We start from the raw sequence: 12,589 nt of genomic DNA on the forward strand, positions 1-12,589 counted from the left end.
CCCTTACTCAAAGAATTGTAAGGTAAGTTCTGTAATTTTAAATATGATTTTAAAAGGATATAGAGCATAATTTGAAAAACAAACAAACAAACACAAAACACAGGCGTGTCTTTCATGTTGCAGAGCATGTTGGACTGGATTCTGTAGTTGCCAAAGCCAACACCCTGGGTTTTGTTGGATGCCTGTCTTCAGTCCAGTATAACCAGGTAGCACCCCTGAAGGCAGCTCTGCGTCACACCACCATTGCACCTGTGACTGTCCATGGGACCCTGACGGAATCCAGCTGTGGCTCCATGATGGATGTGGATGTGAACGCAGTGACCACAGTTCACTCTTCATCAGGTACACGGGAGAATACTCAGGGAACTGCCTTCTTCTGGTAGCACTACTTTCGATATCTTCGAGAAGTTCTAGGTTGAAGGCTAGTATTACACAAGTCCTTACTTTATATGATTACAGGTAGTTAAGAATTATGACTGGTTTCTCATGGTTGAATTTTATATGTATTGAATACAATCCTACTTTTAATAGATGAGTAGTTAGAACTCAATAGTTAGTAGTTAGAACTTAATACTCATAAATATATATATATATATATTTATGAGTATTTTACATATATAATTTATATATATATTTATTTTAGGGTCAGAAAGATGAAGGCTGGTTGTTGAACTAATGTAATTCATGTAATTAAAATCAGCCTTCCATAATAATAGGAAAGTCCCACACTATTACCATCCATAAATCTTCTCTTATTTTACTACTCCCTAAAACACCTTTTCTGTCTTTCCTTAGTCACCATCATCATAGTGTCTTGAAATATCTCTAGGATTTGTCTTAATCAAGTGTGGTAATCAACTGTCAAAGAAGTTATTAATCATGAACGAAGAAAGGGGATTGAGTTTTGCTGCTGCCTACTCATCACCAAGCTTGGTATTTTCCTGGCAGTACTGAGGTATAATAGAAGCAAAAAGAATGGGACAGTTGACTAGCCTTGATTTGAATTCTGATTCTGCCATGGATAAATTCTATAACTCCAGACAAGTTACTAAATAGCTTCAATCTAATTTCCTTATCTGTGAAGCAGGAAAAACAATAGTCATGTTGTAGGCATTTCCTTGAGGATACAGGGATACTGATGGCAGATGCTATAGGTCTTGAAAATTCCATGTGTGCTATATGCATATGGGTATCATTACCCCCTTTTAATACATTTGCAGATTTGTTATTTAAAAATGCATCTAACTTACTGTCACCAGGCCAACAAGTGGCAGATCAAGATTCAAAGACAGGTCTCCAGGCCTTCAAATTTGATGTTCTTTCTTCTTCTACCATACATGTTAATGTACGTGTAGTGAAATGCCTCTCTCTGTCAGTGAGGGTTTCTTGGGGGTATTAATCCTCCAGCACTTTTGTCTTTCCCTGTCAATGGACTCCGGATCCTTGTGCAGCTAAAGAAACCTCTGAAGCAGAAATCATATGTATGCTTGAGGTAAGAGGCCATTGTCATGAGGAGGGAGGGTCCAACAAAGCAGAGAGGGCCCTCTGGGTTAGGCCAAGAAGTAAACTGTAGGCAAAAGCAGATATGGGTGGGTTCTACCATCATCTGTTTCAGCCCATTATCTTATAGCTGATATAGAAGCTAATAGTTACGGAACTATGGGGTGGAAGTTGTGTACCTCAGAAGCTTTTTTGTGTGTAGGTTTGTTTGGGTTCCTAAAAAAATGTAAGCTCACAACTGTTTGAGAGCACTTGGTCTAATCCAGAGATGTGTCATCTCGAATCCATATTGTGCACCTCCTTCCTGTCTCCAGAATGAGGAGTGAAATGCCATGTCTTTTACTCCTTGCAGATCCCTTTGGGAAGACAGATGAACGAGAACCACTCACTAATGCTGTTCGAAGTGACTCGGCTGTCATTGGAGGTAAGTCATTCCTTATTGCTGAAAGCAGAGGGGCCATAAGCAATTCTGTACTTGGGAGAAATTTATATGATTCCTTCCTTAATTATAGACATCTAGTATCCAGAACCCTGCATGATCTTCCAGACCATGAGCTTTTTCATGAATAGTCATGGATGTGATCAAAGGCACCCTTTCGCCTATCATCCCCATCACCATGGATTCATCCTTCCCCGATCCATCAGGCAGCTGACTACTGAGTCAACAGCTGGAACATTTACTTAGTGACAGGCAGTTTGCACTCCATTCATTTCATCTAGTTGTTAGTTTTCCTAAAGCACAAAAAAAGCACACCAATAAAACATATGGGAGGAAGCCATGTTGGGTCAGACAGATTGGTGAAGCCCCAGTCCTGTTGGTTTTCTCCACCAAGTGATTTGGGTTGGATCTAATGAGCAGGGTGAAGCCCACAGGAATGGAGTTTCCAATCTAGCAACACATATGGTTATGGATACAGATCTTGTCTGCTCTGCTCTGAGCTCAGCTCTCCCTCCTTCCTCCCCTGTCTTTCCATTTTCTCACTGCCTGTCAGTCTCACCCCTTTTTATCCTGCCACAGCCTGGCTGCTGCCTTCAGTAACTTATTTTTTCTCCCCCCACCCTATTCTGGGACTTGCAACACAGAATGATTCCCAAACCTTGTTTAATATAAGATGCCCATGAGAGACTGAATTCGTTGCAATCCAAGAACCATAGCCCTAGCAGGTACCCCCACTGCTGCCTCTGGCAGGCTAAATTAGTGGATCCACACCAGATGGAGTTCTTTTAAAAGTCAGAAGTATCCATTCATTTAACTTCTATTTAATGAATCTGAGCTAAGGGTCAGGCCCCACACTGAGCATAGGAATACATGGGTGAAAGCCATAGATGCTGTCCACAATGAACTCACAGCAACAATGGAACTAGAAAGTGATATTTTGAGGGAGGAAGTGCAAATGCTTGTGGGAGCACAGAAGTGTACTATTATAATGTAGTTGTGAGGAACGAAAACCATGTTAAGGAAGTTCTTAAAATGTCTGACCTGAGTTTCTGCTTCAGCTAAGAGGGTCCAACTTGATTTTTGTTTGGAAGCAAGAAACACAGGAAAGAATGTAGTGCCTGTTTCTCTTGCTAAAATTTCACATTTGACAGGGGGAGAAAAGACTTGTGACTGCTGACATTTCCTACTCAGTTACATGCTTCTGTGAGACTCTAAGAACAGGAAAGGCATCTCAATCCCTTGGGAAAACTCCTCTAACTCTGAACAGTCTGTGTACTGAAGGAGTGGAAACTGATTCCATATTTTATCCCATAAAGCTGCACCCCGGTCAGGGGAGTAACTCACTACCACCCAGTGTATTCACATTTGTTAACTTAGGTGGTTTTACTCTGTTGCATTCTTTAAATCAAGTCTTGAAGAAATAATTAAGAAGTCCTTTGCCAGGGAAAATGCTGCATAGTGGTTTCTGAATATTAAAAAAAAAAAAAGTATGCAGTCTTAATCATGGCCCTGGCGCTAAAACAAATCAGGAGAAAATGGGCAGTCAATATATTTAACTCTTAAATGCCCATGCTTATGTAAATCAGGATACAGGATGTCCAAAACTATCTTTCTAAAAGAAACGTATTTCGTCACTATATGTTCTACTTAGAAAGAAAAACAAAAACATTAAAATATGGGCTTTCTTGGGAATAAACTTATATTTGAATATCATAAATACTTCTCATATTTTAATGTTGAAAATCCTACATTCATTTATAGAACAATTCTCTCTTGAAAAGTCACCAGTTCCTACATTTTCACCCTCTTTTTGCTGACTTTGCTCTTCGCATCCCGAGAGGCTTCTTGGCAAAGGTACAGACAAGAACTTCGAGTCAGCGAGGGCAACTTGCCGAGTAGATGCAGTAAAATCACATGCAGTCAAAGCAGGCAGAAATCTGACCTAACTGGAAGAAGACTGTCATTTCAGTTGGCTCTCAATCTCTGAACGACAGAGGCATACTGTCTCTGAGCTGTCCCATGCCTAGCAGAGTGCACAGCAATATAGGAACACCCTACGTGTTTGGAAAGTTTGTCATTATTAACAAAACATGTTCGGCAAAGCAAACATATACCTTAAGTGAATTTACATCAGGAGCGCATGTTTTGAAGTCTGGGACACTTCACCAATGGTTTTCCAGGGTGCTAAAGTAGTTCTGAAATACTCAGTTGCAAGAAGTGGGAAATGATTAAACATGACAAATGTGCTAATTAAATGATTCTGTTGCATTCTTTAAATCAAGTCTTGAAGAAATAATTAAGAAGTCCTTTGCCAGTCTGAGTCCATGTTTATATGATGGCATTCTCTGATTTACACTGGTTTTCTTCCTGGCCGGTCTGAAAGAGGAGATTTTTTTTAGTAACTGAAGACTGAACACATTTCAGCTGGATGTCAGTTCTGGGCATGCAGCAGTTTGTTGTTTGGTTTCTTTTGTTTCTTTCTGCTAAGTGGCTTCTCTGTTTAGGCTGAATCACCTCTTTTGAGTGCATGGTCTGATGATTTCCTTCTTTCTTTCTTTCCTCTTTATCGATAGGAGTAATAGCTGTGGTGATATTCATCATCTTCTCTATCATCGGCATCATGACCCGGTTCCTGTACCAGCATAAGCAGTCACACCGTACTAACCAGATGAAGGAGAAGGAATACCCAGAAAATTTGGACAGTTCCTTTAGAAATGACATTGACTTGCAAAACACAGTGAGCGAGTGTAAGCGGGAATATTTCATCTGAAAACCTGCAGGGTCACCTAATATTCTCTTTTGGGTTGTTGTTAAATTTTTCTCCTTTCTCCTATCTTTTAATTTTGGTCATTCTCCTTTTCCTGTCTGTTTGCCAATTATTTTTGGCACATACCGGTATCAACCACAGCATTGATCCCCTTGATCCAGCCCAGAAGACCAGGCAGCTATGGCCACTGCCTTCCTTTCTGACAAACTTATTATGGTGATAATGATCACTTAAGAGACTGACTTTACTCCTCTAGACAAAGAAGAGACACATGTGTGCACATGTGCATATTTAGTTATGTATTTCCAGTTTCTAAGTAAAATGCACTCTTTAGTTCCACAGCCATTCTGTCTCGCATTAAACCTCAGGCTTACTTTGAACCTGAGCTCTGTGACTTAGGCGTATGACACTCATCCTTGACATCCTCCCCCACCTCAAGTTCATTCCTACCAGGGAACTCAGGGTAAAGAAAAAAGATGCTAAAGGCCTGGTTCACTTCAGTGACACTTTTAAAGGAATAAGAGAGGTTTGTTTTGTGTTGGCTTTCCTTACCATAGGACTCCCATAGCCCTAACTCATCACCTTTTTTCACTTTGACTCTTATCCCCTGAGTATTTCAGATATAGGATTCCTGATAGTAGTGAGCTATTCCTTTGCTCCTTTCTTACCACTCTCTTCTGGGGCTGACACTTTAGAACAGCACACAATAGCATAAACCTGGGGGAAGCATGGGGAATAGTAGCTTGAAACTAGAAGGTAAAAAAGAAAGCTGCTAGGAAGTAGATGTTCTATAACTTCAAAAATGCCTCTTCCAATTTTGTAAGAAATGTTAGATAGGTTTTTCTTGGAATTATTATACTGAGATATATATATATATATATGTGTATATATATATATATATATTTCAGCATAAAGAAACTCTAATAAAAGTCTAAAATAGTACCCAGTTTCATTAAAGAGCTTAAACCATCTTAACTGAGCTTTAAAAACAAAACAAAAACAAAATAATAATTTTTTAAAAACTGCATGAAAGAAGAGAAATACCAAGCAGGAGTCTTCCCTTCCATCCACTCACCAAAGATCTGGTGAATAAAGTGAATGCAGGTTTCATGTTTTAGGGCAAACACAATGACCCCACCTCTGTCCACGGAGTCATTCTCTGGGAGGCTCTGGTTATACTGATTGATGGGGCATTATGGTTTGTCTAGCGAACCCTCACTACTTAGTTTGAGGAGTCTGTAGTTTCTACAGTACATCACATTTTCAAGTCATCTACACCCTATGGATATAATGGCCCCCTGCACACATCTTTTTATAGGCATAGACTCCCAGATGAGATGATGGTAAGTTTCAGGGTCTTTGCCGCTCTTGATAACAAAGCTTTGAAGAAACACAGTTATTCCTTAAAAAAGGCATCTCAAACTCATCCACAAGGTAGTGGTAAGAATCCTGATGATTTTTGCTATGGCAATTGGTCTCTTTGCCTCTGGGCCACCCTGGAGAAAAAGAGAAGGGGAAAACAATATCAATCCTCCAAAATGCTGGGGATGCCAGTATAATGATCCACAGATGTGGAAAGTACTTGCCGATTCTCTTTACAAGACAGATTCAGTTTGGGAAACAATTACCACATTGCAGTTTGCCAGCCTTGACAGTTAGCAGAAATTCCATCTTGCTCTTAGAGTGTCTATTGCCTCTGATTATTTAACACTCCCCTGCGTGGTCAGGCTCCCAATAAGGAACTCATTAGCTCCATCTCATTTCAAATCCATTTCAGGGTTTTCTTTCAGTGTCTAAGAACATGGGTAAGGATTCGGCTTGTAATCATATTTCTCAATTTTAAGATGTTCTAAATATACATTCTTTTCTTAAAACTTTCTGTGGATTCTTAATCACTGCATTATATGATTTTTCTAGTCAATTTATTTAAAGTGATTCCAACATGGGCATCCTTTTTTTTTTCCCTCTAGCTTTTTAAAATTAGATCAATGATCCATTAATAAGAGGAACGATCTTTAAATATTGTTTGCTCCTGCCCTGTCCACCCCTATTTCCAGTTTTCACTTTTGAACTTTCTATTTCCATAAAAAGACTGTATAAATCAGCTTTTTGCTTGGGTACATAGTCCTTTGTCCCCTGAAATAAAAGTTACCATGAAGTGCAGTGGGTTTAGCCTGAAGCATCTCCAGTAGTGAAGTGGAAAGGCAAAGGAAGGTGTGAGTAATAAAACTGGAAACCCTCATTATTCAAGTCTCTGAAAAGCAAGGACTCTGTCTTGCTGACATAGTGCTGATATAAGGAATGGAGAGCCCAGAGTATTTGCTTTCCTCATCTACCTGCATATGCTCGTAGGGAGCTCTGTAGGGTAAAGAATCTGTGAAGCTCTATCCTTGCCACATCTGCACCTCAGAATCCACCAGCACGCCTCCCTGCGCACGTAGACGATGTATATATACACATGATGATGTATCACAGACCTAGAAACCAATGCCAAGACCGTGCAATCTACTCTTACAAGTAGAGTCTCAGGGCTAAACCAGAATTACTTTTACAGGGTTGGATTGTTTCACCCAGAGAACACTAACTTTCACTAGATGTATGTGGAAACAAGCAAGCTGCTCCCTCCAAAGCAAAACACAATTTTCACTCAGAAATAAGTGCTAACTCTGCCTGTCTTTCCTCAGTGGTACTAAATCCATGTAGTCCTGTGTGATTGTTCAAGTGTGTGAGTATTTGGATCTTTGAGTGATTATAATCTAAAACAAATAGTCATTGAAAGCATTCTGGTCCCTCCTTAACCACGGTTTTCTGCTTGGGTAATCAAGATTCCTGACATACTCCACCAGCTGGACCACCACAACCCTCCACTGTAACCCTCAGTCCTTGACAACTGCTGATTACAAAATGATTTTACGGAGTGTGGTCCCTTTACAGAAAAACCAAAAGCACCTATGCAATTTCACACCCTAAAGGGGATATTTTATTGATATAATTCCTACCAAACAAGCCTATTTATGTAAGCAGCAGTACCTTTGCTTACCCTAAATTATATTCAACACCCACCGCATCACTCATTGTGCATATAGGTTAGACTGCCGTGGTCTCTATGAGAATTCATCTAGAGCATTAGACATTTCTCACTTCTCTAGATATATATTTATGGATAGTTTAGCCTCTTCTATTCATTCTAAACTTCACATGGGAGATTTATTTTAAGGGTTCTGAGCCTGATTCTATAAAAGTTTCTGTTCTCATTAGTAATGACAGAGGTGGTACTAATCTGACTTCTACCCTCTGTTAGCCCCAGGCTCACCACAAGGTAGCAGGAGCAGGATAGGAACAAAAGAAATAGATTCTTCCCTTTCTTAATTCATTATGACTTATTTATTGAATGTCCAGTACTCCAAGGGTTGCACTAGACATGGGCTGTACACATGTAAATTATACCTTGTTCTTGCCCTTGGAGGGGCTCAGAGTCTATCAGGGGAGGTACATATGGTTCTATAGAGCATAGAGTGAAGGTCCTGAACAATCATTTTCGCAAAGACTTGGCTAGACACACAAACGGATAAATTTTGGGAAGATATTCATAATTTTTTCTTGTATATTCTACCTTCAATAAACTGCCTTGCTTCTCTTCTTCAAAGCAAATACTTATCTATTCAGATACTTTCCTGTAGAGGGAGATGGATTAACTCTTTAGGAACAGCAGCAATGATGGTCCTTGTCTGTAAAGTACCTTGGAGGAAGCCCAATTCTCTCCATTCTTGCTTCATTTCAGGTTCGGGTATTCTGAAAATCCTCCTTCCCATCAGCAGACCTGACAGTTGATGGCCTGGGGACTCTCTGTGGGATAGGGACAGCAATCTCCACTTCCACTCCCCTCCTCCTCTTTTTTCTGTTCTTTCCAAGCCATGTGTTTATGACCTCTTGTGTCTCATTTGCTCTTCTGAATGCCCTTTAAGGTGTCTGCTGTCCTTCCACCCCTCCTAAAACCCTTCTTTGTCCCCACGAACAATTTGACTCTACTTAAAATGATCTCTGAGAACTAGATGAAGTATCTTCAAGTAAATAACTGACTAAAGGTTGTTGTCCATCTAAGTGAGGTCTCACCTCTGTGCCCTGAGTTAATTTTTCCAATCCAGAAAGTCACACCTGTCTCTTCTCTGCAGGAAGCTCATTCACTTAGAGGAGCCACACTGGGAAGCTAAAAACAGAGTATCTTCTCCAAGATATTCAGGGAAATAGAAACCAGGCTGTTGAAATCTTTCTTTAAAAAGCCTTGACAGTTTGTCCACCAATGCCCTGGGTTCCTTTGAATTCCCCCATAGCTGCAATCCATCAAATCCATATTGTAACACCAGCCTGCCAAGGGGAATTTGAGACAGTGTGTAGCTCTGCTACTCATTTTTCTTTAGCCTAAAGGCTTTGACATACTTAGGCTTCAGTTGTCCTACATGTCGCAAGTGGATCAAGTAAATAAAGAGATTTCCTTGTTTTTGCAGATGTGAAAGTGGTTAATGGAATAAGGTGTAAGCAAACCCCAAACTTTATGAATACATGGAGGATAACTGAATGCTATTTCATGTCTCTCATGCAGTTTGAAAATGTTTTCTTGAAAAAAAACACTTAGTGTAATTGAATTTCTTCCACATACTGTTCTTGTTTCTTTCTCAACCTATCCTCTCTTCCCCTCATCAACCCCCTTACTTGGTGAGCATATAGTTTGTAGATTTGGGTGTCTCCAATTTTCATCTCTGCTCCCACAAATCCTGAGTAGTTGAACCTCTTAAAGGGAAAAATAGTATAAACAGACACATACATAAAGACTTTGTAAAATAGGGCTGTTAGCCCAGGTTTCTCCAGGATGTCACATATACACATCTGTTCAGTAGGGATAGATTTCCTCTTGAGTTGGCAATTGTTTGAAACCTTCATATGAGGTTTTAATATTGAACTCTTGCTATGTTTGAGTGATTTTTCTCTTATTTTGCACTAAGGTACTCTGAGGAAGAACAGAAAAGCACATTTTTTTAGTGAAATATTGTACTTTGTAAGCTAGTTGTCTGTCTTTTGTAATGTTTATAGACTACAAAGTGGCTGAGCAGACATGAGCAAGGATAAAGGCAAAAGTTGGTGTTGGTGTATTGACCACACCTGCTGAGAACATGCTGAGGTGGAGGAGGGAATCTGTGGCAATAGTTGGTGGCCGTCTCAGGTGTGGAGGGTTATTGCTCCCACCACAGATCAGTGGCAGCAGCTCTTCCCACTTTCTTGGCTCCTAATTCAGGAGTCTCTTCAGTACATTTAGATAATTGTCTTACACATTAGGGAAAGAGGCAATATCATGGGGTATGCATGAAGAATTCATTACCCACCTTTTAATGACATTTTTTTTGACCCTTCCCAGCCCTACACTGACCACATTTTTTTCTTTTTCAGTATTTTTATTTCATCAAGTTTTTCCCAGGATGCTTTAGTGCTATCACCACAATGATACACCTTGCTCAGGTTGAACACCCAGACACAATTTTAAGGGAAATAAACTGTCAAAAAACTCTTTAGATCCGCTGTCCTGAATCAAAACTCACATACGTGGAAGGCTGGAGGTCCTGAAATCAGTCTAGGGTCCTTCTTTCCCCTTCATTGGTCCTGCCATAGGATGACACATTATAAAAACATGTGATACTCTCCATCCCTAACAATGAATACTACCAGGAACCCACCATCTAACACTACTTGGGAACACTGGCTTTCTCAATCATTCCCAGTGACACATAGAAAATTTTACAAAATACCAGGATAAAATTGGAAGAGTAGTACTAGACCATGACCAAAGGTGAATCTAATTGTTTCATAATTAAATCCTGGTCTTCTTTTCATTTGCATCATGTTATTTCATGCTTCAGATGCTAGCAGCAGCCTCCAAAGATATGAACAATGTTCTAGGCATGCAAGAGGAGCATTGCATTGCCCTGCAGACTCATTGGAAGGCCCATAAGTAGAAACTTTCACTGAAACTTTGAGGAATAATATTATCAGGCATCTGCCTAGTCATATTTTTCCATTATAGTCAACCCCATCCCAAAGGCTTTACATGAAATATTAACATAGTCTCTTCTATTTGAACAGCAGTGTCAACTTATGTAACTTTGCCCTGCCTTAAATATCCATGCAAAAAAAAAAAAAATACTAAACCTTGCTTTAAAGCAGCATAATTATAGTGTAAGAGGGACTTCCCATTTAGGAAGGTCCAACACCAAGACTTTTCTCCTTCTGAAGCTGGTAGTTGGCAGGCCTTCTGATACCCTGTAATGTCTTAGGCTGTTACTTCCCTCAGTCAACAGGAAGAGGAAAAATGTGTCCAGGGTTGTCACTGGGGATACAAATGCAGGCTAAAGGGGAACCAAGAGTCTGCCTCTAGGATTTAATAGATAAGCAGTCAGAAAATGTTTTCTGGTAAAAGGCTGGATGATCTATACTTTAGGCTTTACAAACCAATAATAGTCTTGGTTGCAAATACTCACTTCTGCTTTGGTAGCAGGAAGTGGGGCAAATATAGACAAAGAGGCATGGCTATGTTCTAATAAAATTTTATTTACAAAAAACAGGCAATAGGTCACATTTGGCCTGTGGACTGCAGTTTGCGGATCTCTACATCAGAAGGTTACCATGCCCATTTCAGATGGGAGATCTGTCTCTCTCTGGCATGCAGTGGCCGGCCCTCTTTTTTGAGGAATTAGAAGGAGTGGGGAGATTATTTTTTGACAAACAAACAATAAAATGCAAAATAACCTCTCCCCCCAAAATCTATACGTCAGACTTTTTGTTATGGCAAAAGCACAAAACAGGTCACCTCCTTTTGTAGATCTCCCAGAGTCTAGCTTTTCCTTTGGACCTTCTCATTTTTATTCTTAAAAGAGAATCCCAAGTGATGTTGCCTCGTTCCAAGTCAGTTTTGTAGACCACGTAACATGTCTTAATACACTGTATGGGGAAAAATAAAAGTTAGCCTTAGATTTCTTTGTTTTCTATGGTTACTGTTGTACAGAAGGAAGACTTAAACTGTAAATAATGTATATTTAATAAAGAGAGAATTTTGTATGATTTTGTGTGGAAGCCAAATGTCTCTTGCTGTGTTTTCTTGGGTTAATGAAGAGTCAAACAATTAATCCCTTAGCTGCCATTCTTATCCCTTAGACCATTAACTCCCAGACAACATGGCCTGTGGTGTTGCTGGAGAAACATGAAACTCCCACTCCCTGGGTTTATTGATTTCAAGAGGCCTGAAAGTGCTGTCATGGGCTGTCTTATCACTCAGCTGAATTATACTCGCCTGCATGCCTGGCTCAAATGTGTACAAGAGTAATCTTGTTGGCTTGGTCAAAAGTCTTGTTCAGGGCTCTGGAGGCATCCTGGTTTCAGCTCTCCATGTAAAATCCTGGGCCTCTGTTAGGCCTTCATCAGGGCCCATTTCCAGCAGCCACATTTCTTATCTTGCCTCACTTTCCCTTTCTTCTCAGAGCCCTAAGCCCAACTGGACTCTATGTGTTAAACATCCATTTTCATGAAATAGAACTCACTTCATATGTTCCTTATTAACAATTCTGTGCATGGGGTAGTTGGTCAACAACTAGAAATTAAAGCCTGGCAAAGTTTTTTAGACAGGAAAGTGATAATGTCAGATTTACCTTAAAAAAAAAACAACACATCTAACTTCTCAATGAAGAACAGGCTATAGGGGAAGAAGAGGGGAGGAGGAAAGAACAGTTAGGACCAATCATTCTTTTTTTTTTTCTTTTTTTAAGATTTTATTTATTTATTTGACAGACAGAGATCACAAGTAGGCAGAGAGGCAGGCAGAGAGAGGAGGAAGCAGTCTC

At 39.9% G+C, this 12,589-nt stretch overlaps 1 protein-coding gene across 3 annotated transcripts in view; it reads left to right on the plus strand.

The window, feature by feature from the left end:
- CNTNAP5 (contactin associated protein family member 5) overlaps positions 1 to 5,577 on the plus strand; it is an 809,884-nt gene extending 804,307 nt beyond the window's left edge. For all 3 annotated transcript variants that reach the window (XM_032843937.1, XM_032843939.1, XM_032843938.1), the window contains 3 exons: positions 124 to 342; positions 1,853 to 1,924; positions 4,513 to 5,577. In XM_032843937.1, coding sequence (XP_032699828.1) covers positions 124 to 342; positions 1,853 to 1,924; positions 4,513 to 4,709 — 488 coding nt within the window. In that variant the 3' untranslated portion in view covers positions 4,710 to 5,577. The remainder of the gene's footprint in view (positions 1 to 123; positions 343 to 1,852; positions 1,925 to 4,512) is intronic.
- The last annotated feature ends 7,012 nt before the right edge of the window (positions 5,578 to 12,589 follow it).

The sequence above is a fragment of the Lontra canadensis genome, unplaced genomic scaffold, assembly GCF_010015895.1.
Source record: "Lontra canadensis isolate GAN:19392208 unplaced genomic scaffold, GSC_riverotter_1.0 scaffold145, whole genome shotgun sequence".
NCBI classification, from domain to species: domain Eukaryota; kingdom Metazoa; phylum Chordata; class Mammalia; order Carnivora; family Mustelidae; genus Lontra; species Lontra canadensis.